The 26,975-nt window shown below is 44.8% G+C and overlaps 1 protein-coding gene across 3 annotated transcripts; it reads left to right on the top strand.

Annotated features, from left to right (window-relative positions):
* Positions 1 to 1,070: 1,070 nt before the first annotated feature.
* Positions 1,071 to 25,827, top strand: IGBP1 (immunoglobulin binding protein 1). 3 transcript variants are annotated; one of them, XR_010747906.1, is made up of 7 exons: positions 1,072 to 1,317; positions 1,723 to 2,016; positions 11,784 to 11,979; positions 13,540 to 13,619; positions 14,545 to 14,657; positions 15,134 to 15,741; positions 16,591 to 17,043. XR_010747906.1 is itself a non-coding variant. In XM_066357672.1 (6 exons), the coding sequence occupies exons 1-6, from the start codon at positions 1,124 to 1,126 to the stop codon at positions 15,376 to 15,378; spliced, it is 1,122 nt and encodes a 373-aa protein (XP_066213769.1). In that variant the 5' UTR covers positions 1,071 to 1,123; the 3' UTR covers positions 15,379 to 17,051. The 3 variants fall into 3 exon arrangements, 2 of the variants coding, with proteins under 2 accessions (XP_066213769.1, XP_066213768.1); XM_066357672.1 differs by having other exon boundaries at positions 1,071 to 1,317; positions 15,134 to 17,051; XM_066357671.1 differs by lacking the exons at positions 15,134 to 15,741; positions 16,591 to 17,043 and adding an exon at positions 25,379 to 25,827 and having other exon boundaries at positions 1,081 to 1,317.
* Positions 25,828 to 26,975: the final 1,148 nt, after the last annotated feature.

Raw genomic sequence — 26,975 nt, 5'->3', positions numbered from 1 at the left:
ACTGGTTTGAGCAAGGGGTCACTCGCTAAGGCACATATGAGAAAGCAATCAATGAACAACTAAGGAGCCACAACGAAGAATTGATGCTTCTCATCTCTCTCCCTTCCTGTCTGTCCCTATCTGTTCCTCTTTCTGTCTTTCTGTATCTGCCATAAAAAGGAAAAAAAAAAAGAAAAAAGATACAAGTGAAATTCAACAAAGTAGTCAGTGTAAAAATTACTGAGATATCTTTTATTCTTGTTTTGTACAAATTTTTCAAAATCTGGTGTCCTTCACATTTACAACATATCTCAACTCAAAACAGCCACCTTCAAGTGCTCAATAGCCCCACGTAACTACTGACTACGTATTGAACAGCGCAAGTTCTGCATAATTGGGCTGCTTTACAAACCTATCACTCATTTTCCTATTGTATAAGGACACTGAGCACTTTATAAGTACCAGACATTCGGCTAGCCAGAGGGGTGCAAAAACTAATCAGACCCATTCTGGTAAGGGAGATAGATTTGTAAATCACTAACGGTAATACAGTGTTGTAGGTGCTGCCACAGAGATGCACGGGACGTGACCTGGCTGGGGGGCGGGGATGGGTCAAGGGAAGTTTCAGAGGAAAACTTTTGAAAGGAAGTGTGGAGGAGGGTGATGTGAAGGGGAAGTGGGCGGGCCAGAGCCGGGTGGGGGGCCCCCCGAGCTCCCGCAGCGGCTGGACCGTAGCCTGAGGGGGGCGCTACTTGCACTTTGCACTCCCGCGCATAGGCGGGCGGCCCAAGGGCGCGGCCCCGCAACCTGGTAAACGGCGGGCGGGTGAGCCGCTCGCCGGCCTCGCTCAGTGCTCAGGCCCGTCCCAGTGGGCGGGGAGGAGCAGGCCGTCAAACAGCGTCCGGGCTTTGGCTGTGTGCTTGTGCTTCACCCAGGCCTCCCCCCTTGTAACCGGCAGCTGCTCCAGTGAGTCGGTGCCAGCGGTTGCCAAGGCCGCCAAGCAGCCGCGTCCCGGGGCTCCCGCCGCTTCCGTAACAATGGGGCCAGAGCACCGCCCCTTCCGGTTTGGAGGCTCAGGCAGTTTTTGACCACGGTTGCCTTTAACCCCAGAAGTGAGGTCTTCCGGGTTCCTCCTTCCTTCAAGATGGCTGCTGCCGCGGAAGACGAGTCTTTGCCGCCGCGGCTGACACATCTGTTCGAGGTCAGCAAGCGGCTTCTGGACGAAGTGGAAGAGACGTCCGAGCCCAGCGGCTCCCGGGCGGTCCAAGAGAAGGTGCTGCAAGGACTCTTCCTCCTTAAGACGGCTTCCGAAATGTTATCGCAGCTCGACCTGTTCAGGTATGGGGGGAGGGTGCTTGCTGCCGGCTAAGAGACTCGTGCTTTCCCAGGGAGGAGCCAGTGCGCCGGGGTGGAGACCTTTAAGACCAGGGACCTGCCATGCCTCCCTCCCACTGTGATCTCCTGCACATTTGTTACATTCTCCACCGCGCCACGCCTCCAAGTAGTTAGACTCCAACAGAGTCCCAGGACTCTGTTACCTTAGATCTGCTGTTTGCAGAGCCATTGGCTGTGGCCGCTCAGCCACCTCATTGAAGAAAACCAGCCTGTTTCCCGTGCCTCCCCCCTTTGCCTCACTCTCACCCCATCCTTCCCCTTTCCCATTCCCTTTCCCTTCCTCCAGAAGCGAGGGCCACAGTTTGAATGGCCAGCCAGGCTTCACAGCCTCCTCTTTGCTTTTTCCAGCCAAAATGAAGATTTAGAAGAGATCGCTTCCGCCGACCTGAAGTACATGATGGTGCCTGCATTTCAAGGAGCGTTCACCATGAAACAAGTCAGCCCCAGCAAGCGTCTAGATCATTTGCAGTGGGCTCGAGAACACTTTTTAAAGTACTTAACTCAGTGCCGACACTATCATGTGGCAGAGTTTGAGTTGCCCAAAACCACGAACAACTCAACTGAAAAAAACACTGCTAGTTCCTCCATGGCCCAGCCTAACCTCGTGGCCATGGCATCTCAAAGACAGGCTAAAATAGAGAGGTGGGTCAATACCTATCCTTTGAAAACTGCCCAGTGGCAGTGCTTTTGGGGAGGGTGCATGTTTTTTAGGGGGTGGATAATGATAATGGTGTATGTCACTCTTTTGGTTTTTATTGAGCATAGGCCCTGATGCAAGCAAACTCTACTGAATTTTTCAAGAACCCTCTACCTTTATTGAGGTGATCACATCTAACCATTAGATTCTTTGTGGTTGCCAACAGCAGCAGTGGAGTTCAGCAGAGTGTCTCCCAATCTCTCCCACATCACAACATAGCAATATTCATGTGGCACAGTGGGGTAGATTTCTCTGAAGGGCACAGTGTAGTCCACTTATGATCCATTGATTGATTGTAAGCTCTGTTCTAACGGTACTGGATCAGGTGTGGAACATCCTGAACTAGTTTTAATCCCATTACGACTTCATGTGACCTTGAAGAAGTTGCTTGCTCTCAGTTTAGTTTTTTTTTTTAATTGATTTTAGAGAGAAGGGGTAGGGAGGAGAGAGAGAAAGAGAGAGATCGGTTTATTATTCCACTTCTTTATGCGTTCATTGGTTGATTCCTGTACGTGCCCTGACCGGGGATCGAACCCACAACCCTGGCATATTGGGATGATACTCTAAACAACTGAGCAACCTGGCCAGGGCCTTAGTTTAGGTTTTTAAAAGTGCTTAAGGAGTACTCATGTCTAGGAACTAGACTTGACACTGGGGGTACAAACTGAGTATGAGTGTTTCTGTGAGTTTGGGTGGTCTCTGCCTTGGAGGAGCATACAGTCTGGTGATGACAAGAGGCATAGGGTAGAAAAAGTAGAAAAGTGGGCAAGGTGCTCTGAGAGCAGGTGGGGGGTACCTAACCAAAGAGGGAGCAGGAGAGAGGAGAACGCTCCCTGGAAGAGTTGACTCCTGTGATGAGTTGCTTAAGGATGAATAGGAATATTACCTAGAGCAGTGAATTTCAACCTTTGTTTCTCACGCACTCATAAACTAATTACTAAAGAAAAAGGGGCCCTGACCTCTTCTTCTTTAGTAACTAATTTATTTGTGCCATAAGATGAAAATGGTTGTATTTAGTCAGGGGCACTGATCTTAGTAATTAGTGTGTGTTTGTGCCATGAAAAAAAAAAGGTTGAAAATCACTGACCTAGAGAACAAGGAAAGGAGAGCATTAGGCAGCAGAGATAGCATTGGGACATTAAAGAGCTGTGCCGGGGTGGGGAATAACTATAAGCAATAGGTGATGTTAGAATACAAACTGGGTAGTGGAGAGGGAGTGGAATGATGCTGAAGAATGTAACGTTCAGTCCTAGGAGAGCTTAGGGTGTGTGGAAAGTGAAGGAGCAACCTCATTGCTAAGAATGAAAGGAAGAGGTTTGAGACGCAGCTCCATTATTCAGTCACTCTAACTTTGGGTAAGTTGCTTGATCTCTCTGTGCCTTAATTTCTCCAGCTGTAAAACTGGATAACAATAGGTCTTTTCTCCTACAAAAAAAGCACTTATCACAGTATTTGATGTGGTAAGCACTCGGACTCAGGTATTGTTATATCTTTGTAGCTGAGTACAAGTTGTGGAGTCAGAGACCTGAGTTTGGAACCCAGCCTTGCTTATAAGCCATTGAACTTTGGGTAACTTATTTAACCTGCCTGAGCCTTGGGTGTCCTCATGTAAAATCTAAGTAAGAATGATACCTACCCCATGGGGTTCAGAAACAGAAATAAGATGAAGCATATAATACTGCTAGCAAAGTATCTGGCGCATAGGAAATATTCTGTAAATGGTACTGGTAGTCCGTGTTAAAGAGCTTAGACCAGTGGTAGTCAACCTGGTCCCTACCGCCCACTAGTGGGCGTTCCAGCTTTCATGGTGGGCAGTAGCGGAGCAACCAAAGTATAAATAAAAAGATAGATTTAACTATAGTAAGTTGTTTTATAAAGATTTATTCTGCCAAACTTAGCAAAAATCCGATATAAAGTACTTGGTAAGTAATTATTATTATATGCTTTAACTTGCTGTAACTCTGCTTTATAAATTTTATAAAGTAAAGTTACTTCCCTACTTTATAAATGACCATTACTGTGGAACCGGTGGGCGGTTAGATAATTTTACTGCTAACAGAGATACAAAAGTGGGCAGTAGGTATAAAAAGGTTGACTACCCCTGGCTTAGACTTTGATTGGTGATTGGGATCCACTGGATTTTTTTTCGGGTTTCTTTTTTTAAGAATAATGTGGCCATGTTTACATTTTAACTAGCATACTCTGGTAACAGGAAGCAGTGTGAGGGAGAAGATTAGATTGTTAGTTCACAGAGGTGATGAGGCCTCATGGCAATGCGATGGCAGAATGGATGGGAGGATGTGTTTGCTTAGGGGGGTTGAATCTGCAGAAAACCCAGTGATCGCTTGGTTGAAGGAGGTGGGCTAGGAGGAAGACGCCCGTGTTCCTGACTTAGGGGGATAGCTTTAGAGCTCACTGAGATGAGGAGTAGAGAAGGAAAAAATAGGGGAGGATGAGGGAAAAGTGAGTTGGCATTGAGACACGTTGCATGTAAGTGCCTAGGAGACATCCAGGGGGAGGCATCTGCTAGCAGGAGAGACCCGATCTAGAGAGGTGAACACTGACTCATTCATTGACAAATGTTTATTGAGCCTTTCCTGTGTGCCAGGAACTGTTCTAGGTAATAGAAAACCAGACCAAGTCTGCACCCTCATGAAGCTTTTATTTTGGTGAGGAGACAATAAGCTACTAAGTAATAATGCGATTTCATGCGGTCATGGCTATAAAGCATAATAAAGTATGGTTAGGGGCTAGTGAGCGAGAGAAGGATATGTGAGGCAATGGGATAGACTTACCGGAAGTGGAGTTCAGTATCATGTCCTTTGTAAGAAGGTGAAGAGAGCCCACTGGCATATAACGGGTACCTTAAACAGTGAGTTTGGTCTCCAAATAATTATAACATTATATCAAAAAGAAAAACATGACTGCATATATGCCATAGAGATAACAGTGTTGTGGAGAAAGACCAGGGAGTGATCACATCTGATTGGAGGGGCAGGGAAGGTTCTAGAAGGTAACAGCATTGGAGATGAGCCTTGAAGAAGGGTTAAAAATAGAGATTACAGGTTTTCCTGAATGTAAAAGTAATACTCGTCATAGAAAGTTGGAAAAATAGAAGAATATTTTTTTAATTAAAATGAGCCTTAATCCTAGCACTCAGAGATGATTTTGGTTAAATTTCTGATGTATTTATTTCCAGATATGTAGTTTAGTTAATAAATTTGGAATAATACTGTAAATACAGTGTATCATTTTCTTGACCCAACATTATATTGTAAACATTTCCCAGTGTGTTTTGAAACCATGGTATTTAATGGTTACATAATATTTCATCCCATAATTATACCATAAGTATTTAATCGTCTGTTGTCAAATACTTAGACTGTTTACTGTTTGTTTTTGCTATTCTAAGTAATGTTATGAACAAACATCTTTAACTGCATCTGACACTGTTTCCTTAGAATGGAGTTCTGAGAGGAACAGTGACTAAATCAAAGGTTTTAACTATTTTAAAACTCTTGATGGTAACAACATTGCTTTCCATAATGACCAATTTCAGAATTTGTCCCACTGCACTGGTCTTGGATATAAATACTTGGAAAATGCATTTGGCCAAACAAAAGTGTCTCATTGTTTTTTATTTCTTTGGCTTGAAAGTTTGATCTTGGAATATTTTCCTTAAATGCTTGAAAAACAAGATATCCACGTTGTCTTTTTGCTAATGGCTCCCAAATTTATATCACCAGCCCAGACCTATCCTGACCTTCTAACTCATACTTCCAGTACCCTTCATCAGTGATTTTCAACCTTTTTCGTCTTATGGCACATATAAACTTCTAAAATCCTGCAGCACACCAAAAATACACTTTTTGCCGATCTAACAAAAAAAAATAGGTTTAATTTTGATTCATTCCCACAGGACAGCTATTGTTGTGTTGGCTATTGTCATTTTTAAAATTTAAAACTAAGGGAAAAGAGGTCAGTGGCCCTGGCTAAATGGTCGGGTGGTGCATGTTGTAAACATTTTTGCGGAACACCGGTTGAAAATCGCTGCCCTTCACGGCTGTTTCACAGACATCTCAAACTTAACATGCCCTAATTTAAAACCTTTGCTTTTAACCCTCAAATACCCCCCCCCCCCACACACACCCAGGTCTTCATCATCTTGGTAAGTTTACCACCATTCACCTGGGTGTTTTAGCCAGAAACCTAGGATTTAGCTTTGATTTCTTCATTCTGAATCTCCATGTCTAGTCCGTCAGCAAGGCCCACCATTTCTAGGTACAAAATGTACCTTCTGTCCTTTTTCTCATCATCTCCATTAGCGTGCCTTATCTAGGCCTCCAGTCTCTCTCACCTGAAAAAACTAAATCATCACCCACAGGCCTGGTGCCTGCCTCTCTCCTCGCCGTGTATCCCACTCCCTGTGCTCGTTAGACTCCAGCCAAAATGGCCTTCTTTCCATTCTCTGAGCAAACCCAGCTCCTTCCTTTTGTGCACGTTCTCTTTGCATGGAAATACTCTTTTATCTGTCTTTTTAGGCCTTGTCGTCTTTCTCCCCTGCTGCAATTTATTCTCTGTGAGGGCAGGAGCTATCTCAGTCACTATGCATGCCTAGCACAGGGCATGGCATATTATAGAAGGTGCTCAAGAAATATTTATTGTTGAGAAGCAGAAGGCAAATATAAGCAGAAACCCAGGGCAATGTGAGGTGTGTACAGGGAATGGGGAACAATTTGGTCTGGTGGAAGCTCAGAGGTCTGCATGAGGAAGGGATGTGTGTAGGATATTGGAAGAGAAGAGAGGCAGAAAGACAAGTTAACATGTAATAGTAGTACTTCAGCTGGGAAGAGGTAATAAAAGTGAAGTTACAGCTATCAGGGGTATTACTTTTGCAAGAAGCATTTATATGAATAGAAAAGTAGTTGTTCCAATCTTTATTTGCTTTTTGTAAAACCTCCCTCCCCCACCAAGACTTGACACACTGAGGCTATCCTGCGTAAAACCCTCTCTCTTTCCAAACCTGCTTCTTCATGTATCTTCTCTGCTCTGATTCTCATCTTTGAGGAGTGCGTGTAAGTCTGATTGATTAACTGCGCCTTCAGGGTTTTTTTGAAAAAAAAATAGAAGAGTAGAAGCTAGGTAAGTAATGAGTCTTATTTTAGATTTACTGAATAACTGGAACTGAATAGCCATCTCCATAGATAGATGGAAATGTGTGATTAAAACTTGTGATAGAGTTTTGTGACTAGTGCTAAAAATGTAGGCAGTTTGGGCTTGTATAGTTTGCCAAGGAATAATGTATATAGAGAAAAAAGCCAAGGATAAAACCTTGGGGGCAAGTTAAGGGAGAAGGAAGAGAAACAAAAGCAATCGTAGGTGAGACCTCAACGAGGTACAGGTAGAAGTACTTGTAGAAGCCTGGGGATGAGAAAGCAAAAGTCATGTCCTCCTTGAAGCTCCTCTCTACCTATGGCCCCTCCTAGATACTGTAGCACTTAGTTTATGATAGTCATAATAACTGTATATTATTCTCTAGACTTGAAAATCCTAAAGGTCAGAGACTGTGACTAATTGCTACTTTAGTATCCCAATTGTATCATTGTATTCTTGGTGCCCAACCCAGTAATTGGATTATGGTAGGTACTTGAGGTGTCTTTGGGAGGTCCAGATAGAGTGGTCATCAGAAAGATGGAAGCTATATGGTATAGCAGAAAAAACCTGGACTTTGGAGTCAGACAGACCTTGGGTAACCAATCTGATCTTACCACTTCATTAGTGGGATATCATCTAGCCCCTCCTAGACTCAATTTTCTTATTAGCTAACAATATTTGTATTGCATTGCTGCTTACAAAGCGCTTTAATGTGTATTGCTCCATTTGATCCTCTTAACAACGCCATGAAGCAAATAATATCCCCATTTTAGAGATAAGGAAACGGGCTCTGAGAATTGACTTGTCCAAGTTACATAACTAGTAAGTGCAGGCTAGGATTTAAACTCAGGTCTTCCAGTTTCCAGTTTAGGTGCCGTTTCCACTATAGCATAGAAAACAACAGAGCTAGAACGTGGTTGGGGGAAGGTGTTTCCAGGACAGTAGGAAGGCACCAACAGAGTGAAGAAAAGTTGTAACTGCTAATGACAGAGAGGATAACTTATAGAGTGAGGCCTGGGGGTATGGGGCTGGGGACAGGAATTGGAGCGGAAGTGGAATGCTAAGACATTGCCTTGGCTCCTAAAGACCCTTCCAGACAAGAGGAAAGGTGAAGCTACAGAGATTTTAAGGTGAAAAGAAATTGAATTCTACATTTGCTAGCCATCTGGTGTGGTGGCATGGGGTCCACAAAAGATGCACAAAAGGAGCACTGAGCAAGAGTAACCACTCAGACGAAGTTTGGTAGAGTCAATTTGTAGTGGACTTGTCTGACACAAGTTAATAATTCATTAGCTCTCTTCAGCAGCTTAGGAACAGGAAATGGAAATGGTGAAAGTTGGAGTCAGAAGGGTGACAGACATTGGGGTTCCTAGGGTGATAAAGTGTGTTCGTTCATATATGGCTCACCATGGGACACACTGAACAGTGATGGAAGTCTAGGGAAGTGGTTTTAAATCTGTGCCTTGGAGCCCTGAGATTTTACCACAGTGCCCAGGTAAGGAGGGTGTTGGGAGCCCTCCTCTGATTTAACCACGGTGGATTTCATCTGTTTATAACTTATTGGAGTTCCAAATAAGCTCTCATGACAAGAAAGGGTTCTTTTGCTAACACAAAAAGGTTTAACAATAGCCTAAAAGAACTGGTGATGAGGACAGAAGTCCCAAGGCCAGGTCGACAGGGAGCAGTCACAGGAGCAAGGCAGTATAGACAGAGGAAAGACCAGAGCGTGCAATGACTGCGCATGCATGTGCGCTCTTACGCAGAGATGGGAGAGGAAGCATAGGAACCCCATTCAGGATCGGGAGACTGACCCAGAATTTACCCTGCGTTATGTACATTCTGAAGCCATTCTAAGGTCCTAGTGTGTATTCCTGACTTAGGTCTGTCCAGGAAAGAGGGCAGGGGTAGGAGTGGGACCGCAGTTAAATGTTAAGTGATAGCTGTCATGACATCCATGAACTAGGAATTGGCCTTTGTAGTGTCTCACGAGGCTACCTGTGGTGATGCTGTGACAGTTATTTGTAACATTACAGAAAGTGCCCACTTGTTGGGTAAGTGGAGCAGAATAGCCTCAAAGTTTTTATAATGAATGTTTCCAGAGCAGTGGTTCTTGACTTGTCACGGTCAAGGACCTCATTGATAATTTGATAAGAACTACAAAATCTCTTGCTGAGGGAAAGAAAAATGTATACCTATAGAATTCTATATAAAATTTCAGGGAGTTCAGGGGCCACTGCCCCCCCCCAAGGAAAACTGTCTGTGGCCGTCAGCTTAAGAACCCCAGGTTTGGGAGGAGCATCTGGTGCTAGAGGTCTAGAGTGGGGGGCTTCAGACATGGCTTTTTCAGGGTGCTTGTCTCGGAAACTGTGGAGCTTTTCCGGGATTCCTGTCTTTCCCTCAAGTCCTTATGGTACATTCAGTAAGTCAGAAAACCCTGTTTTATATTTTAATTATATTTCCATTGCAAGTCACTGTCACCTGGATTGTGTCAATGTCCTCTTAACTGATTTCTCACCTCCACCCATGCCTCCCAGCCGCCATAGCCCAGAGCGTGCGCACACAGCCAGAGTGGCCCCTAGTAAAAGTTGTCATGTCATTCTTTCTTGCCATGTGTTCTATCCAAAAGCCTCCCGTGGCTTTTCCATCTCACTCAAAATACCATGGCATTTAATATATTGGATCTTACTCCCTGCCTACAGGGTTCTATAAACTATGGCCCCGGCTGGCTGGCTGACCTCACTTCCCCTCCTTCTTCCCTTCATGGCGGCCACAGTGGCCGCCTTGCGGTGTCTGAGGCCTGGTGGGCGGGGCCCTCTTCCCAGGACCTCCATGTTTACTTTCCCTTTAGGACAGACACCCTTCCAGAGGAGACCTAAGGTTTGTCACCCTAAACTGCCTTTGGGGGATATTAAGTTTAAGCTGTTTATTAAGAGACAAGACTCAGAACCTTTGATTTCCCCCCCCCCTTCACCCCTCTCCTGCCCGAGAGGTTCAGGCAGAGAAACCAGCTTCCAGAAGGAGATGCAGCCTTAGCCCTGTTTGAGTGAAGGATGATAAGAGGACTTCACGCAGGGGCCTGTTACCTGGACAAGCCCCTGTCCCCATCCCATTGTTTCTGACTTGCCTAGCAAGGATGGGCCTGCCCTGTGTGTTCGCCCTTTCTCACTTCTGAAATCCAATCTATCCCCTCACCCCCTTTTCTCCTTTGGCCAGAATGTCACATAGACCCAATGTTGCCTCACAGTCTTTGGAATGTACACAGTTATATGAATTCCCCATGCCCATGTATTAAAACTTAATTTTCTCCTGTTTGAAAAAAAAAAAGGAAAAAAGCAAGCAAACAAAAAACTCGTTTCAGATACTGGCATGGCTTGCTTCCCTGTTTCTTTGAAGTCTTTGCTCAAATGTCACTTCTTCAGAGAGGTCTCTCCTATCACCTTGTCTATAATAGCACTCCTGTTTTCACACCAGCAGTCTATCCACTTCCCCTTGCTTTTTGCTTTTGTATAGCATTTATCACCACCTGACTCGTTTGTTTCTTTCTGTCTGCTCCTGCTAGAATGAGAGCTTTGGGAGAACAAGGACTCCCTTGTATACACAGCTGTGTCTGCAGCGCTGAGAAGAGTGCCCATCATACAATAGGTACTCAGTAAATATTTGTCGAATGAATGATGGATGAGATACTAGCATGCATCCTGATAAAGGCAGGCAGGGTGGTTAGGAGACTTGAAGTTATATTGAGATGAGTCAGAAGAGATGATCATTTTTAGGCTGTTTCACAAGGACTTCCTGCATCAACAGCAGGTGAATGACCGCTAAGATTCTGTGATTTTTTTTTTTTTTTTGTATTTTTCTGAAGCTGGAAACGGGGAGAGACAGACAGACTCCCGCATGCGCCCGACCGGGATCCACCTGGCACGCCCACCAGGGGCGACGCTCTGCCCACCAGGGGGCGATGCTCTGCCCCTCTGGGGCATCGCTCTATTGCGACCAGAGCCACTCTAGCACCTGGGGCAGAGGCCAAGGAGCCATCCCCAGCGCCCGGGCCATCTTGCTCCAATGGAGCCTTGGCTGCGGGAGGGGAAGAGAGAGACCGAGGAAGAGGAAGGGGGGGTGGAGAAGCAAATGGGCGCTTCTCCTATGTGCCCTGGCCGGGAATCGAACCCGGGTCCCCCGCACGCCAGGCCGATGTTCTACCGCTGAGCCAACCAGCCAGGGCCGATTCTGTGATTCTTTGAAGCTGTAATTCCTAAATGGGCATTGTGTGGTACTAAGCACCTGGAGATAATGGGAGGAGTTGCTCAGATCAGGTTATGTCTGTAGTTTTCTGGCTTCTGATGTATTTCTCAGCCCCTGCTGGTCCCTGCCTTGTCTCGTGACGGTCTTGAGAGAACTGCCTTGGTGGCAAGTTGTGAGGTATCAAATCTTTATTTTTACCAAAGTTGAAATCGGCATGCAGACTTGCCTGGTCACTTGCAAAGGTAACATCTTATGGCCTTCTTGTGGAGGAATACCTCTTTACCTTTAAGTTCACGGGTGATGCTTTTCTGTGGAACAGATACAGGCAGAAGAAGGAGATGGAGCGTAGGTTGTCTGCCCTGAAGTCTGCTGTGGAAAATGGTGAGGCAGACGATGAGCATGTCCGTGAGTATTACCTCCTTCACCTTCGAAGGTGGATTGGGATCAGCTTAGAAGAGCTTGACAGCATTGACCAGGAGATAAAGATCCTGAGAGAAAAAGACTCTTCCAAAGAGGTAAGTCTAGTCACTGCCTGGATCGCTCAAACAGCTGCTGTCAGAGACTTGAGTGTGCTCGAGGACAGTAATCCAATTAAAATTTTTGAAAGTCTCCATAAAATCATCACTCTTATTAAGGTCAGTGGAAGAAGGCTGGAGGCTCACTAGTGCACCATTCTCTCTGTTTGCAGTCGCGGTCCCCAGGGCTTCCTAACCTGTAAGCCACTTCTAGTCATTTGTGACCTGAGGACATGCCACGGGGGAGCGAGACTGCTCTGAAGTCAGACTTGGTTTTGGCGCTGGGGAGTCCTGACTTGCTGCAGAAGGGTGGAGGGAGGTGGGCTTCTCAGACCTCCTTGTCTGGCATAAACGGGGAGGGAAGGAACAGGATGGGGGGTAGACCCGGAGGAGACGGAGGAAAGAGTAGAAAGAAGATGAGAAATAGAAGACACGGAATACGTTTTGGTTGGGGGAGAATCCCAATTTAACCTTGCACGGTGACGCATCCTCACACCTCTAGCTCAGACAAGTGTGAGACATGGCAGGGACATGTCCGTGCACACAGTGCTGGCGGTGCTGAGACAGAAGCCAGCTCTCGCGGTCTTTGAGGATCTGAACCCCATTTGGTAGCTGCTGCTTCACAAGATTAGGCTCTGTTGCCACTTACTTTTTGGGTCTGCTGTAACATGAATTGACTTGAATGTGTCAGGTGGTCACAGGCATTTATGTAAGTCCTCAGAGAAACCTCCTCCTAATTTGATTTGTACTAATTATAATTAGCCCAGGACCTCTTGCCTCAGGCTAACATCAACCTAGTTGGTCATGTGAAAGGATCGAAGAATGAACAATTAGTATTCTGAAGCCGCAAGGTCCGTTGAGCATATCTAGAGTGGTTTCTAAACAGTCTGAGGCCAGCCTCCTCTGTGCTCGCCCTGACCCATCTCCGTGTCCCCTTTGGCTCTCACTGGGCCCTGACACCAGCTCCGGGAGGTGTGCAGTTCAAGCCAAGGGAACACCTTCTCTTTGACCAAACTTCGCTTCATTGTGCACCTGTGCAGCCAGGGACCATCGAACCATTCCTGTACATCTGCGTAGGAAATCTAACCCATTCTACCCCTCTTGCATTTAGGAACACCCTCTTCTAAAGTACCCTAGGGAATTCTGGACAGTTAATTGCATAATTACATTGGAAGGGGTTTTAGAAGAAGGGTCGTAATTGAACTTCAGCACCGAGGGCCAGGCTGAGAAGAGGGGCTTGAAATTCAGCTCAAGGGATTTCGATGGAACATGGAAAAAGGCTTTGGCATCTCCTTTGGAGGGGGGGGGGCATTTACAAGCCAAGTAATGTTTTACTTCTAGCGAGATTCCTAAGAGCTTTTTTCTCTCTTCTCAGCAAAGGTACTTGGGTGTCCTCAGCAACCTCCATCGTTAGTATTCTGCTGATAATCTCAGAGACTGATATGTAGAGAGTTCATGAATTTTCAATCCAGGGCTTTCCGAGCACCTGAAGATCCAAGAGGCTGCACCGTGGGGTGGGCGAAAGGCAAATCTACTTCTGACAGTTCATTTCCTTTTTAGGCATCAACTTCTCGCTCAACTGATCAGGCCAGGCCTCCATTGAGACCCTTTATTCTCACACGGAATGCAGCCCAAGCCAAGTAGGTGGTGCTGAAAAGCGGGTTGCCTTCACAGGCCTCTTGCTTCTGTGGTTCACTTATAGTGTGTGGTGACAGAGAGAACGGGTGTGGGTGAAAGGTCACGACTTCACCTGGGAGCCTGTTCTTTCATCTGAGGCAGGCTCGTCAAACTTTTTATAAAAACCGACCACTTTTGCAGTGCTGGTCAACATGGTCCCTCCGCCCACTAGTGGGCATTGCAGCTTTCATGGTGGGCAGTAGCAGAGCAACCAAACAGCGCCGTGAATGGCCCACCATGAAAGCTGGAACGCCCACTAGTGGGCGGTAGGGCCCAGGTTGACCAGCACTGCAAAAGCGGGCTCTTTTTATAAAAAGTTTGATGACACCTGAGGGGTATTATCTCTGACAGTTTCTGTCTTCAGCAGACATTTCCTTCACAAGTCTGAGCTTAAAAAGAAGCTCAAAAGGAAATCCATAGAAATTATTCGTTTGTTAATTGAAAGGAGAAAGGAATCAAATGGAGAATCGTGCACTTTAAAATTGTTCCCCATTATTGCCTTCAGCCACAGTTCTCAAAAGGGCATGTGCGCCTGTCCGAGTTCTCGAGGTGCTTTTCCGGGGGGGGGGGGGCAGGAGAGTCTCTGTCCTCTGCGTGCCTTTTAGACCCACCGGCTACAAACACCCTTTTCACAGTGCCGTCACTGCTCTGTGGGGCCTCAGCCTCCGTGATTGCTTATTGGGAGACAATCCTGGGCTGGTGATCTTGTGGAAGTTCTTGACTTGGATGCCCCTTTTTAGAAGTCCTCTCAGGAGTTTGCACAACTCCTCAGAAGATGGCTGCTTGGGGAGGGCGGATGAAACAGACACAGGCTTTGTTACTAAGAAGAGGCTTTATGATAGTGCTATTTCTGTGTGTAGTTTCCTAAATACGTTGTGATTCTTGCAGAGTATTTGGAGCTGGTTATCCAAGTCTGGCAACTATGACTGTGAATGAGTGGTATGATCAGCATCGGAACTTGGGAGTTTTGCCAGATCAGGGAATAGCCAAGACAACTTCAGGTACGAAGGGCTGGGAGGAAAGTAGTTACATCGCTGGTCCCTAGTCCCCAGCAGTCAAAGTCCAACCAAGTATTACTGTGCTTTAGGAGCAGGAGTAATCTAGACAAAGATCCTGAGTGACGGAAAGCCTCTAACAGGCGTCCCCAAACTACGGCCCACGGGCCGCAATGCGGCCCCCTGAGGCCATTTATCCAGCCCCCACTGCACTTCTGGAAGGGGCACCTCTTTCATTGGTGGTCAGTGAGAGGAGCACTATATCTGGCAGCCCTCCAATGGTCTGAGGGACAGTGAACTGGCCCCCTGTGTAAAAAGTTTGGAGACCCCTGCGAGGAACTCAACTTCATTTATTACTAAAATAAATAGCAGGTGATTCTGGGAGGGTGGGGGCAGTGCAGAAGTGTAGTGTTTGAATCTCTCCAAATATCATGGCATAAAAACAGACTAAGCAGCTCGACAGTAAAACCAAAAACCCACAGGTGGCAGTGCCGCTTCTGGAACTGGCAGAGCAGACTGTACTGGGCCAGCCTTCCTGCAGTTAACCAGTACGGACTGGACAGATGGGAACAAAACAACTACCTGGAGGGACTGCAGAGCGAGCAGAAGCAGACGTAGACTGGAGGGCAGTGAACACCTACAAGGAAGGGGTGGTGCTTGGACTTTCTTGCGGGCAGAGATTCTGACTTCTGTATTCTTGTTACCCAACTTGGTCAGTAGATCATAGTAGATACTTGGAGGTGTCTTTCGGAGGGAAAGGTGGAGAAGGGTGGTCATTAGAAAGATGGAAGCAATATGGTATTAGTAGGAAAAGCACAGAGCTGGGTAACCAGGGACTCCAACCACTTGATAGGACACCACAAGTCCCTCTTCACCTCAGTTTCCTCGTCTCCTTTATTATTTCATTGATCCTCCTAATAACCCCACAAAGGAGACATTTTTAACCCCATTTTAGGATGAGGAAATGTCTGAGAACCGACTTATGCAAAGTCAACATAGCTAAAAAGTGACTAGGCAGGGAGTTTAATTCAGGCCTTAGTATTCCAGGTTCCAGCACTGCCTCAGATACAGCACAGGGGAAAGAACAGTGGTCATTTGAAAGCCTTTTTTGTTTTTTTTTATGGCTTTCCACCCATGGACAGGCTGTAGGTGCTGTGATGTGAGAATAGGTACTACTTGGCTAGAAACTTGCAGTCTTATTGGCTGTGGAGTGAGAGAACTACATTCAGGGTGATGATAGCAACTGAAAAGTTAGACACATAGCCCAGAAAGAAGGGAACCACAGAGGAGTCCTAATTCTCTATGTAAACTTGCCCACATCTCTGGCGGACTCTTAGGCTCCACATATGCAGGATAGATTCCACACACCCTCAGGAAGGCTAAAATAACTGAATAGAAAATGCAGCTGCCGCCTAATGCAGAAGTAGAATTTGGAGTTTTGATTTTAGATAAATTAACTGCTTGCTAGAATGAAAAAACAATACTATTTAGTGGAATGAAACAGAATTCAGAGTTCGTACAACATACCATTTAAAAAGTCTGCGATTCAATCACAAACTACTATACGGTCTAAAAAAACCAGAACAATGTGACTTTACTGAAGAAGAAGAGCAATTGATGGAAACCAACCCCAAGATGACTCAGGTGTTGAAATTAGCAGACAAGGAGTTTAAAGCAGATTATTTCCGTGCTCAAGGGCAATAGGGAAAATATGGTTGTAATGAATGAAAAGATAAGATGTCTCAGCAGAGAAGTAGAAACTATACACAAAAAGTTCTAGAACTAAAAAATACAGTATCTGAAATTTAAAAATCATTGGATGAGCAATCTGAAAAACAACGATGATTGGAAAATACATAGCCTCAGTGACCTGTGGACCAGTGTGTAAAGGTCTACCGTACATACAATCGGAATACCAATAGGAGAGGAGAAAGAAGAGGCTAGGAAAAAATATTTGAAGAAATGATGACTGAAATTTCCTCAGATCTGTGAAACACAAATAGACAGATTCAGAAATTGCAGCAAGCCCCACATATATTAAATACAAGGAACCCGCACATAGGCACATCACAAAGTACTAAAAGCCAAAGAAAAAGACTTGAAAGCAGCCATAGAGAGAGTATACGTTACATCTAGCAGAATAATGGTAGGCGTTGTTGCTGACTTCCCATTAGAAACAATGGGAGCCACAAATGGTGGAGTAACATGTTTCAAGTCTGGGGAGGGGTAACCCTGTCTTCCCAAAACTTTATATCCAGTGAAAGTGTCTATAAAAAGGAAGGCATAATTAAGATATTTTCAGATAAAAGCTAGCTAAAGGAATCCTTCACCAGGAAACTGATATGATGAGAAATGCCAGTTCTTCAGGCCAAAGGGAGTGACACCAGACGAAAACTTGGATATTCAAGAAAGGATGAGGAGTGGCCGAAATGGTAACTATGCAGGTAAATACAGAACCTGTCTCCCCCACTCCCAGCTTTTAAAAATTACATATGGCTTCTTAAAGCAAAAATTATAATATTGTCCTGTGGGGCTTATCACGTATATAGATGCGTAGTACATATGACAGCTATAGCAAAAAGGACAAGGTAAATGGAACTAATTTTTGTGAGATTTTCCTATTTTATGTGAAGTTGTACATATTCCCTATTGTTTTGTAACAAATTACTGTAAAGCTTAGCAACTTAAAATAAGGAACATTTATTGTAAGGTATAGTTTGCCTGGGTGAGGAATCCAGCAGCAACTTCACTGGTGGTGCCGGATTAAGATCTCTTGAGGTTGCTTTTGACTGGGGCCGCAGTCTTCTGAAAGCTTGGCTCAGGCCAGAGAGTTTGCTTCCTGCTCACTTCCTCATCCATGTGGCTATTGGCAAGAGGCCTTCCACATGGGTCTCTCCATGGGGGTGATCACAGCTAAACAGCTGCCTTTCCATGGTGAACAAGCCAAGAGAGAACAACTGAGATAGAAGCCTCGGTGTCTTTTTTAACCCAGCATTGGAAGTTGCAAACCATGACTTCTGCCACATTTCATTGGTCACCAACCCTCATACAGTGTGGGAGAGGCCACATCCGATCATGGATACCTGGAGACTGGGATCATTGGGGTCCACCTTTGAGGCCGCCTCCTAGGATGGTATTAATGCTGAGTAGACTTGGAGGTTAGGGATGGTGGTTATATTCAGCAGAGCAGTGATTTTCTCCTGCTGTCCGTGGACATTGCTGTGCCACAAGAATTACACAAAGAAAAAATTGACAGAATTAAATGAAGAAATAGACAAATCTATAATCATAGTTGTAGATTTGAATGCTTCTCGTTTAGTAATTGATAGAATTACTGGACAGTAAATCCATAAGCACAAAATATCTAGACAACACAAGCAGCCAACTTACGTATTTGACATTTATAGAACAATATATCCAACAACTGTAAAATACAGCTTTTTTTCCAAGTGCACATGTTATGTTCACCAAGACAGACCATATTCAGGGCCATTGATAAGTCTCTGAATTTTCAAAGATTGAAGTCACACTGACCACAGTGGAACTCAATTAGAGGTCAATAACAACATACCTAGAAAATCGCCAAATTTAAATGAAAACAATGAGAATACAATATCAAAACTTATGGGGTACAACTAAAGCAGTATTGAGGGAAATGTGTAACTGTCAGGACTTGTATTCGAAAAAATGATGAATCAATTACCTTAGGTCCTATCTTGAGAAATTGAAGGTACAAATACAGAATAGGCCCAAAGTACATACATAGAAGAAAGGAAACAATGAAAGTGAAGAACCTATGGATATGGGGGTGATGTTTACAACCCCAAGGCCTGGTAGTTTCACTCTTAGGTATATACTTGAAAGGATGAGACTGCACGTCCACAAAAGGCTTGCACAATAATGTTTATAGGAGCATTACTTGTAATACCCCAAACTGGACACTGCTCAAATGCACATACATAGTGGAATGGATAAGTACATTTTGGTGTATTCACGCAATGAAATCCTACTTGGCAAAAAGGTTGAACTAATGATAGTTCTTCAGCAAGTGACAGGTAGAGCTGAATTCTGTAAATGGAATTATGGTAGAAAACTAGACACAGAAGAGTATATACTGTATAACTCGGTTCATACAAAGTTTGAACAGGTGAAACTTGTATTTGCTGGTTAAAAGCCTGTATAGTGTTCATCCTTAGCGGAGCTCTTGAGTGGAATTGGACCTGAAGAGGACTTCTGAGGAGTTAGTAAAATTTTGTATCTTGATCTGGGTGCTGATTACATGGATATGTGCAGATGTGAAAATTCACTGAGCTATATACTACGTGTGTATGTTTTACTACATGTGTGTTATGCTTTAATAAAAACACAAAAGAAAACTCACAGACAATATTCTCAATACAAGTAGGTGACAGTGTATTCCATGAACCTCAGTTTAAAAACATAGTAGGGGACCACCCGGAGCCACATGTTCAACAGGGATTGGCATCTGTGCAGAAGAAAGCAGACAGATGACAAACCCAGTGAAAGGTCTGACAAACAAAATTCCCGACAGCAAACAGGTGTTCACTGAAAAGCGTGGTGGTCCAATTCAAGGACAGCAGTTGAAATGGGAGGGGTTTTTCCCACCAATAAAAACTGGGTGAGCACAAGGGACTCGTGTTCAGAAGGTTTCAAACAGGTGGAATAGTCTGGTCCTTAATGAACTCTTAAAAATGACCCACGAGACCTGCCTTCCAGGACAGAGTCCCACCGTGAAGAGCTATTCCTGAGAGTAGAATTGCAATTGAGCAGGATAAGTGCAATAAAGAGAGAAAGTCCAGATAAAAGTAGAAGAAAGGGCCAAAACTGAGAACTCAAATCAAGTTCTGTTTCTTTAACAAACAGAAAAACAACAGAAAGGGAGCTTCTGTGGAGTTTACGCCACCCTGAACCATACTTCTTTCTAAAAGTTCAGGAAACTTATTACACATCAGAATGAACAACAGGTTGTGGTGTTGATTGTGAGGTTCTGAACACACAAAAAGCCACTGAAGTATATACACTTTAAGTGGGTGAGTTTTGTTTTATGGTATGCAAAACATATAAATAAAACTTAAAAAACGAACAAAGTTATCAAGGTCAGAGTCTACACAAAATTACTGTAAGGGGGAGAGAGAATGAAAAATGTTCCAAAAAAACAATAAATCTAAAATATACTGTTTAAAAATAAGTTGGAAGACGTTAAGAAAATTATATAAGACATCGAAGAACAGCATAAAACAGGGTTAGAAAAACTCAAGAAATGTCGTGACAACTTGGGGAAAATAAGAAAGAGTCATATCAGAAATGAAGGCTAACCCAGAGGAAAACAGTAGAAAATGCCTTGCTGAGGTAGAAAGGAGACGTTCTAAATAAATTATATAAAGATTTGAGAAACAGTGACAAGTATTAAAGAAAGCAAGGAAGACCCAGCATATGCATAATAGGGTTACCTGAAGAAGAGAACCAAAGCAAGAAAAGAATAAATGCTAAAAACTAGTATTAAGGAAACTCCTGAAACAAACAAACAAAAAAAAGTATTTGAAAAAGCATATTGTGTACCTGAGAATTTTGACCCAAAATGACTTAAGAAATGCTAATAAAAGTAGTATGAGACTTGAAAGAAAAGGGGAAAAGTGGCATGGACATTTTAGCAAAAGAAAATTAGATCACCCTCAAACTTTTTGACACAAGCACTTTATGCCAGAAAACATAGTAACAGATATTCAAGGGGAGGAAATGTGAGCTAAGGACAAATATCAGACATTTATCAACATGCAGGAACTCAGAAATATTGTTCCCATGATCCCTTCCTGAGGAATTTGCTAGAGAGTGAGCTTGAGACAACCAGAACAGTGAGGGACACATTAACATAAAAAGACTGGTAGCAGGTATTAAATGTAAAATTACTTGTAGAGCTAAGACTAAATGATAGTTAAAAGGGAGAAAATAGAATATATAATGCCTATGCGTTCAGTGCTCAGACAATGTAGATTTTTTTAAATGGAAAAATAGGAAAGCATATTCCAAAAAAAACCTGAACTGTTCCGTTATGTTAGTGACAGACAATATAAGTGTTATTCCAAGAATGTGTAATGTGATATAATATAAATGAGTACTTGTAAGATACTGTAATTTTGTTATTCTCTGTCTTTGACATCTAAGACTTAAGGTGGAAGAATACAAATGTAATTCAAAAGAGTTTAAGTTAGAAATAAAACAACCATGTAGTCCTAAATATGAAATCATGAGAAATTTTATTTAAAAGTAAACACACCCCTTTGCTTTATCTACTGAAAAGGCTCAGAAACAATGACCATCGCAGTAGTGATTACCATACGTAGTAATTCAAATTGTGGTTTTTAAATACTATTTCTGGTCCTGGCCACTGGCTCAGTGGATAGTGTGTCAGCCTGGCATATGGATGTGCTGGGTTCGATTCCCAGTCAAGGCATACAAGAGAAGCAACCATCTGCTTCTCACCCCTCCCACTTCCCCTTCCCACAGCTAGTGGCTTGATTGGTTCAAGTGTGGCTCTAGGCACTGAGAATAGCTCAATTGGTCCAGGCGTCAGCCTCAGGTGCTAAAAATAGCTCTGTACTTGAGCATGGGCCTAAGATGAGGCTGCCAGATGGATCCTGGTCAGGGTGCATGTGGGAGTCTGCATCACTATCTCTCCTCTCACCTAAAAAAAGAAAAGAAATACCATTCCCATTAAAAAGAAACCAAAATGACTAATTCCAAGTCTAGAGCAGGAAACATACAAGATAAGCTTGGAACATCTTGTTATAAAAGAATAAAAAATGGGGAAGAAGCTTCCAAAGACTACTAGGGTGGTAGCAAAGGGTCTCAGAAGCCAACCTGAAGATGTTTCCACTGGCCAGAGACAGTTTGGCTTTGAAAAGGGGAATTGCAAGTGGCAAAGAGCACACCCAGCACCCAGATATTGGCTTCTAGTCCCATTCTTCAGTTCAAGCGACTGGGGCTCCTTAGAGAAATGGCTGATTCTTTGATAAGGAAAATAAAAGAATTGGATTATAACACAAGAAACAAAAGAATATGAATTAGTCTATAGTGGTAGAAATAAATGATTAAATAAATAGGAGTGAAGAGAAAAATCTCCACTATGGAAAAATTCCACATAATTTGTGTGAATACCCCTGTGTCAGGGAGATAGAGCATAGCTCTTCAACCCTGAGTGTGGGCTGTGTTCCCCACTGTAGGAGTGGGGAGGACCAACCTTACAGTTGGGAACCCGGCAAACACTAGTTGGGTGGTCCAGGTTCAAATCGGCAGTGATGAGTAATGATAATGTGCAGCCTTGATCCAATGTGATCACACGAGCACTTCCCCTCCGTGGTCTTCTCCAAACCCACAACCCCAGCCCAATGATAAGGAAAACACCAGGCAGCCCAAATGGTGGCACATTCTGCAAAATCCCTGATGACTCCTCAACACAGGAAAGTCTGAGAGACTGTCCCAGCCAAGAGGACAGAAGGAGGCGTGACGACTAAATGTACTTGGTATCTGGATGGGGCCCTGGAACTGACAAAGGAGATCTGAATAAAGTATGGGCTTTAATTATTAATAATATATCAGTATTGGTTCATTAGTTGTGGCACATAAGCCATAGTAATGTAAGAGGTTAATAGGAGAGATTAGGAGAGGTTGGACACAAGTATATAGGAAAAAATTTAAATATTTTTTAGAACTTATTTCGATTGGTTGAAATGTACCAAATATGTTTAAATCCATGAGTTAATAAGAATACTTTTTTAAAAACAAAAGCTTTTCCATTTCCGAGGATAATAAGGAACCAATTTATTATCTTGAAAAGTGCTAAATAAAGTGAAAGAGTCAAACAATTTTGTTTTTCTCCTGGATAACCAAATAGTAAGAGATGAGGGGAATCCTCTCTTTAGAAATGCATTCTAGTTAATAAAAAGGAAATGTTCAAATAAAGAGTATCACCTTTTTGAAACCCCTGGAAAATTAATGAATATAGGCAATGAGCATCAACAGCTGCTAGCATTGCAGCACATAAAGACAGCTACTGTGTGCCACCTGGTTAGGGAAGACAGTCAGACAGAGGGATCAATCCCAAATCAGATCAAGCCTCTGTGCACTTGCCAATCTGTAAAAATACAGAACATTTTGGGCTGCACCGTGGCTCTGCAGGCAGCAAAATCCAGATTTGAGGAAACTCTACCAGTCAGGTGCCTCAGGGACAGAATGGAAGAGATTAAAAAGATCCCAAGATATTTTTTTCTGAAGCTGGAAACGGGGAGAAACAGTCAGACAGACTCACGCATGCGCCCAACCGGACCCGGCACGCCCACCAGGGGTGACGCTCTGCCCACCAGGGGGCGATGTTCTGCCCCTCCAGGGAGTCGCTCTGCCGCGACCAGAGCCACTCTAGCACCTGGGGCAGAGGCCAAGGAGCCATCCCCAGCGCCCAGGCCATCTTTGCTCCAATGGAGCCCCAGCTGCAGGAGGGGAAGAGAGAGACAGAGAGGAAGGAGGGGGGGGGGGTAGAGAAGCAAATGGGCGCTTCTCCTGTGTGCCCTGGCCGGGAATCGAACCCGAGTCCCCCGCACGCCAGGCCGACGCTCTACCGCTGAGCCAACCGGCCAGGGCCAATCCCAAGATATTTTAAATGGGCAAGGCTAACCTCAAAAACATGTAAGTGAAAGAAGTCAAACACAAAAGACTGCATGTTGCTTGATTCTGTTTCTTTGAAATGTCCAGAATAGGCAAATGTATAAAGAAAGAAGGCAGATTAGTGGTTGCCAGGAGCTGGGGGGAGAGAGGGAATGGGAACTACCTGTAATTTGGTACAACAGATCCTTTTGGGGTGATAGAAAAAAATTTAATTGGATTGTGGCAATGGAGCCACAACTCCATACTAAAAATCATAAAGTCCCTATCTGTCCTTCTCTCTGTCTCTGTCAATAAATAAATAAATAAATAAATAAATAAATAATAAAAATCATTGAGTAAAACATGAATATACAAGTAGACAACTCTGGTGTCTTGGGATGCACACTTGGGTCATAAAGCTGTAATAAAGCTCAGGAAGTTATTAGTACAAAAGGTGGTCCAACGGTTACCTTTGGGGCAGGGGGCATTGTAATGTGGAAGCTGCTCATGAAGAAACTTTTGAGATAGGTACAGGGATCTATTTGTGTGATTTCCAGTATTTATAATAAAAAGAGGGGTTTTGTTTTAATGTAAAGAACACAAGGCCCCTAAGCTGTTCAAAGACATAAGATCCAAACACATTTCATTGTTTATCATAGTAATGAAACTGTTTCTCATGAGCAAACTCAGTCACCAGGAACTACTCCTTTACTCAGAAAAGAAAAAGAAATTAATTCAAAAGGGAGATGTAGCAGTTGGCTCAATTTCTTCTGAGTGTACACCATGTGATAAGTGCCATTTGGACCTCAGACCCTGTTCCAAATGTGCAAAATGACACACTAGCGGCCCTGACCAGTTGAGTGTCAGCCTGGTGTGCCGACATCCTGGGTTCAATCCCCCGTCAGGGCACACAGGAGAAACGACCATCTCCTCTTTTCTTCCCTCTCCCCCTTCTCTCTCTCTTCCCTTCCCACAGCCAGTGGCTTGATTGGTCCGAGTGTCAGGCGCTTGAGGATAGCTCGGTTGATTTGAGCACCGGCCCTAGACGGGAGTTGCCGAGTTGAATCCAGTCGGGGCACATGCCAGAGTCTGTCTCGGTGTGTCCCCTCCTCTCACTTAAAAAAAAAAATAACAGTAGGTTCAACTGCCCTGTGATTACCAGTTTTACACACAAACAAAATTATATAACTAATTGGAATTTGCATGGAGGAGGGGAAGTCACCTGCGGTCCCCACCCCTTAGCATATCACAAATGATAAAATCATTTTTACTTTAGTGTTTTTGGTTTGCTGGGATTTTATTGGTTGGTTGGTATTTTGTTTGTGTTTGTGTGTGTCTGTGTGTTTGGGAGCGGGGAGGGGCATTTAGCAATTTTAGCAACAATTCTTTCCTAAAATAGAATTCATTCTGAGAGACAACTTACATGCTTTTGCCTCCTTGTGAAAACCACTCAGAGCAATCTTTCTTACTATTATTTTTTTTTTGTATTTTTCTGAAGCTGGAAACGGGGAGAGACAGTCAGACAGACTCCCGCATGCGCCCGACCGGGATCCACCCGGCATGCCCACCAGGGGCGAAGCTCTGCCCACCAGGGGCGAAGCTCTGCCCACCAGGGGGCGATGCTCTGCCCCTCGGGGCGTCGCTCTGCCGTGACCAGAGCCACTCCAGCGCCTGGGGCAGAGGCCAAGGAGCCATCCCCAGCGCCCAGGCCATCTTTGCTCCAGTGGAGCCTTGGCTGCGGGAGGGGAAGAGAGAGACAGAGAGGAAGGAGGGGGTGGGGGTGGAGAAGCAAATGGGCGCTTCTCCTGTGTGCCCTGGCCGGGAATCGAGCCCGGGTCCCCCGCACGCCAGGCCGACGCTCTACCGCTGAGCCAACCGGCCAGGGCCTTTCTTACTATTATTTAACATATCTTCTGTTCCATGGGCAAATACTCAAGCACTTCTATTGGCCCCAGGTCAGGCAGCTAGCTGTATTCCTTGTTCTCATGTTTGCGATTGTGTCCAGCAGGGCCCCTGACGTGCCCCCTACCTCTGTTTCTCCTCCCCGCCTCATTTTCCTGCTTCCGCAGAGGCCGAAAGAGAGCAGCAACAGCAGGAAGATAAGGAAGAGGAGGAGGACGAGCAATCACTCCGCCAAGCTCGCCAGTGGGATGACTGGAAGGACACCCACCCCCGGGGCTATGGCAACCGGCAGAACATGGGTTAGTCTTCCCACAACAAGGTGGGACTCGGGGACGCACCTCCTCCCCGCGAAAGAAAAGGGTGCGGTCTTCCTCTCCCTGTTTCCCTGCTGCAGCTCTTCATGAAGGCAAAGATGATTAACCTTGCTTGGCATTCAATAAAGTGTCAAGGAATGAAATGTGTATTTGTACCCAATGATGAACCGTTGATTCTTGTTTTGGCATTATCATTATCATGTATTTCAATTTAAGTGGAAAGAAAAGAGTACTGAGAAATGACTCTGTATAATCAATGGCTGTATGGATTCTTAAAAAATAAAGTCCTTTCTATTACATGAGCCTGTGCAGAAATATGAGTATCAGCTGTTTGGGAAGGGGAGGAGGGTCAGCTGTAGGTCCCTGGGCTTATGAGGAGGTCCTGGTTGTCTCCCTTTGTTCTGGGCAAGGAATTTTCCAGCTCCGGCTGCACACAAGCTGCGACTTGCGCTTTTTTGTCCCTGCACTGTGACATGACCCAGCTCCACTCTGCGAGGGGCTAGCATAAAAGCCAGGGCTTGCCCTGCCACACAAGACTATTTTCAGGAATTAACCGCTGTCAAGGAATGGATCACAACAGTCCTATCTACCTGGCTTCCTTGCCTTGGCCAGGAGACAGAGAAACAGATCAGGTGCTGTGAGCCATGCTCATCAGTGTGTATGGCGGGGGGCAGGGTTTTGTTCTCGTAGAACCATTTGCCATAACCCTTAACTGTGGAGAAGAGTAGCTCAGGCTGTAGCATAGATTTTTTTTTTTTTGTATTTTTTTTTTTTTTTTGTATTTTTCTAAAGCTGGAAACGGGAGGCAGTCAGACAGACTCCCGCATGCGCCCAGCCGGAATCCACCCGGCACGCCCACCAGGGGGCGATGCTCCGCCCATCGGGGCGTCGCTCCGCCCCGACCCCACCAGAGCCACTCTAGCACCGGAGGCAGAGGCCATGGAGCCATCCCCAGCGCCCAGGCCATCTTTGCTCCAATGGAGCCTTGGCTGCGGGAGGGGAAGAGAGACACAGAGAGGAAGGATAGGGGGAGGGGTGGAGAAGCAGATGGGCGCTTCTCCTGTGTGCCCTGGCCGGGAATCGTACCCGGGACTTCCGCACGCCAGGCCGATGCTCCACCACTGAGCCAACCAGCCAGGGCCTGTAGCATAGCTTTTAAATGCGCTGCCAGAGGTTGGGCTCTCCAATACCTGTCCCAGTCTAACATGGTGAATGTGCCATGGTGGTCGTTTTGCTGGCAAGGCGCCAGTGACCAGGTATGGAGGAGGTGGTGACACAGATGACACTGGAGGGTACCTACTTTCTGCAGTAGAGAGAAGACGGTTCCTCAGCTGTTGGGTTGATATCTTGAAAAAGCAGCCATGTGTTGAAACAAAGATCTGCATAAGAAAACATACTTTTGTTCTATGTGCCTTTGGTACACTTAGATTTTCTACGAGGAACATGACTC

This window comes from Saccopteryx leptura, chromosome X, assembly GCF_036850995.1.
Source record: "Saccopteryx leptura isolate mSacLep1 chromosome X, mSacLep1_pri_phased_curated, whole genome shotgun sequence".
Lineage (NCBI taxonomy): Eukaryota > Metazoa > Chordata > Mammalia > Chiroptera > Emballonuridae > Saccopteryx > Saccopteryx leptura.
This window is presented reverse-complemented; position numbering and strand designations above follow the sequence as displayed.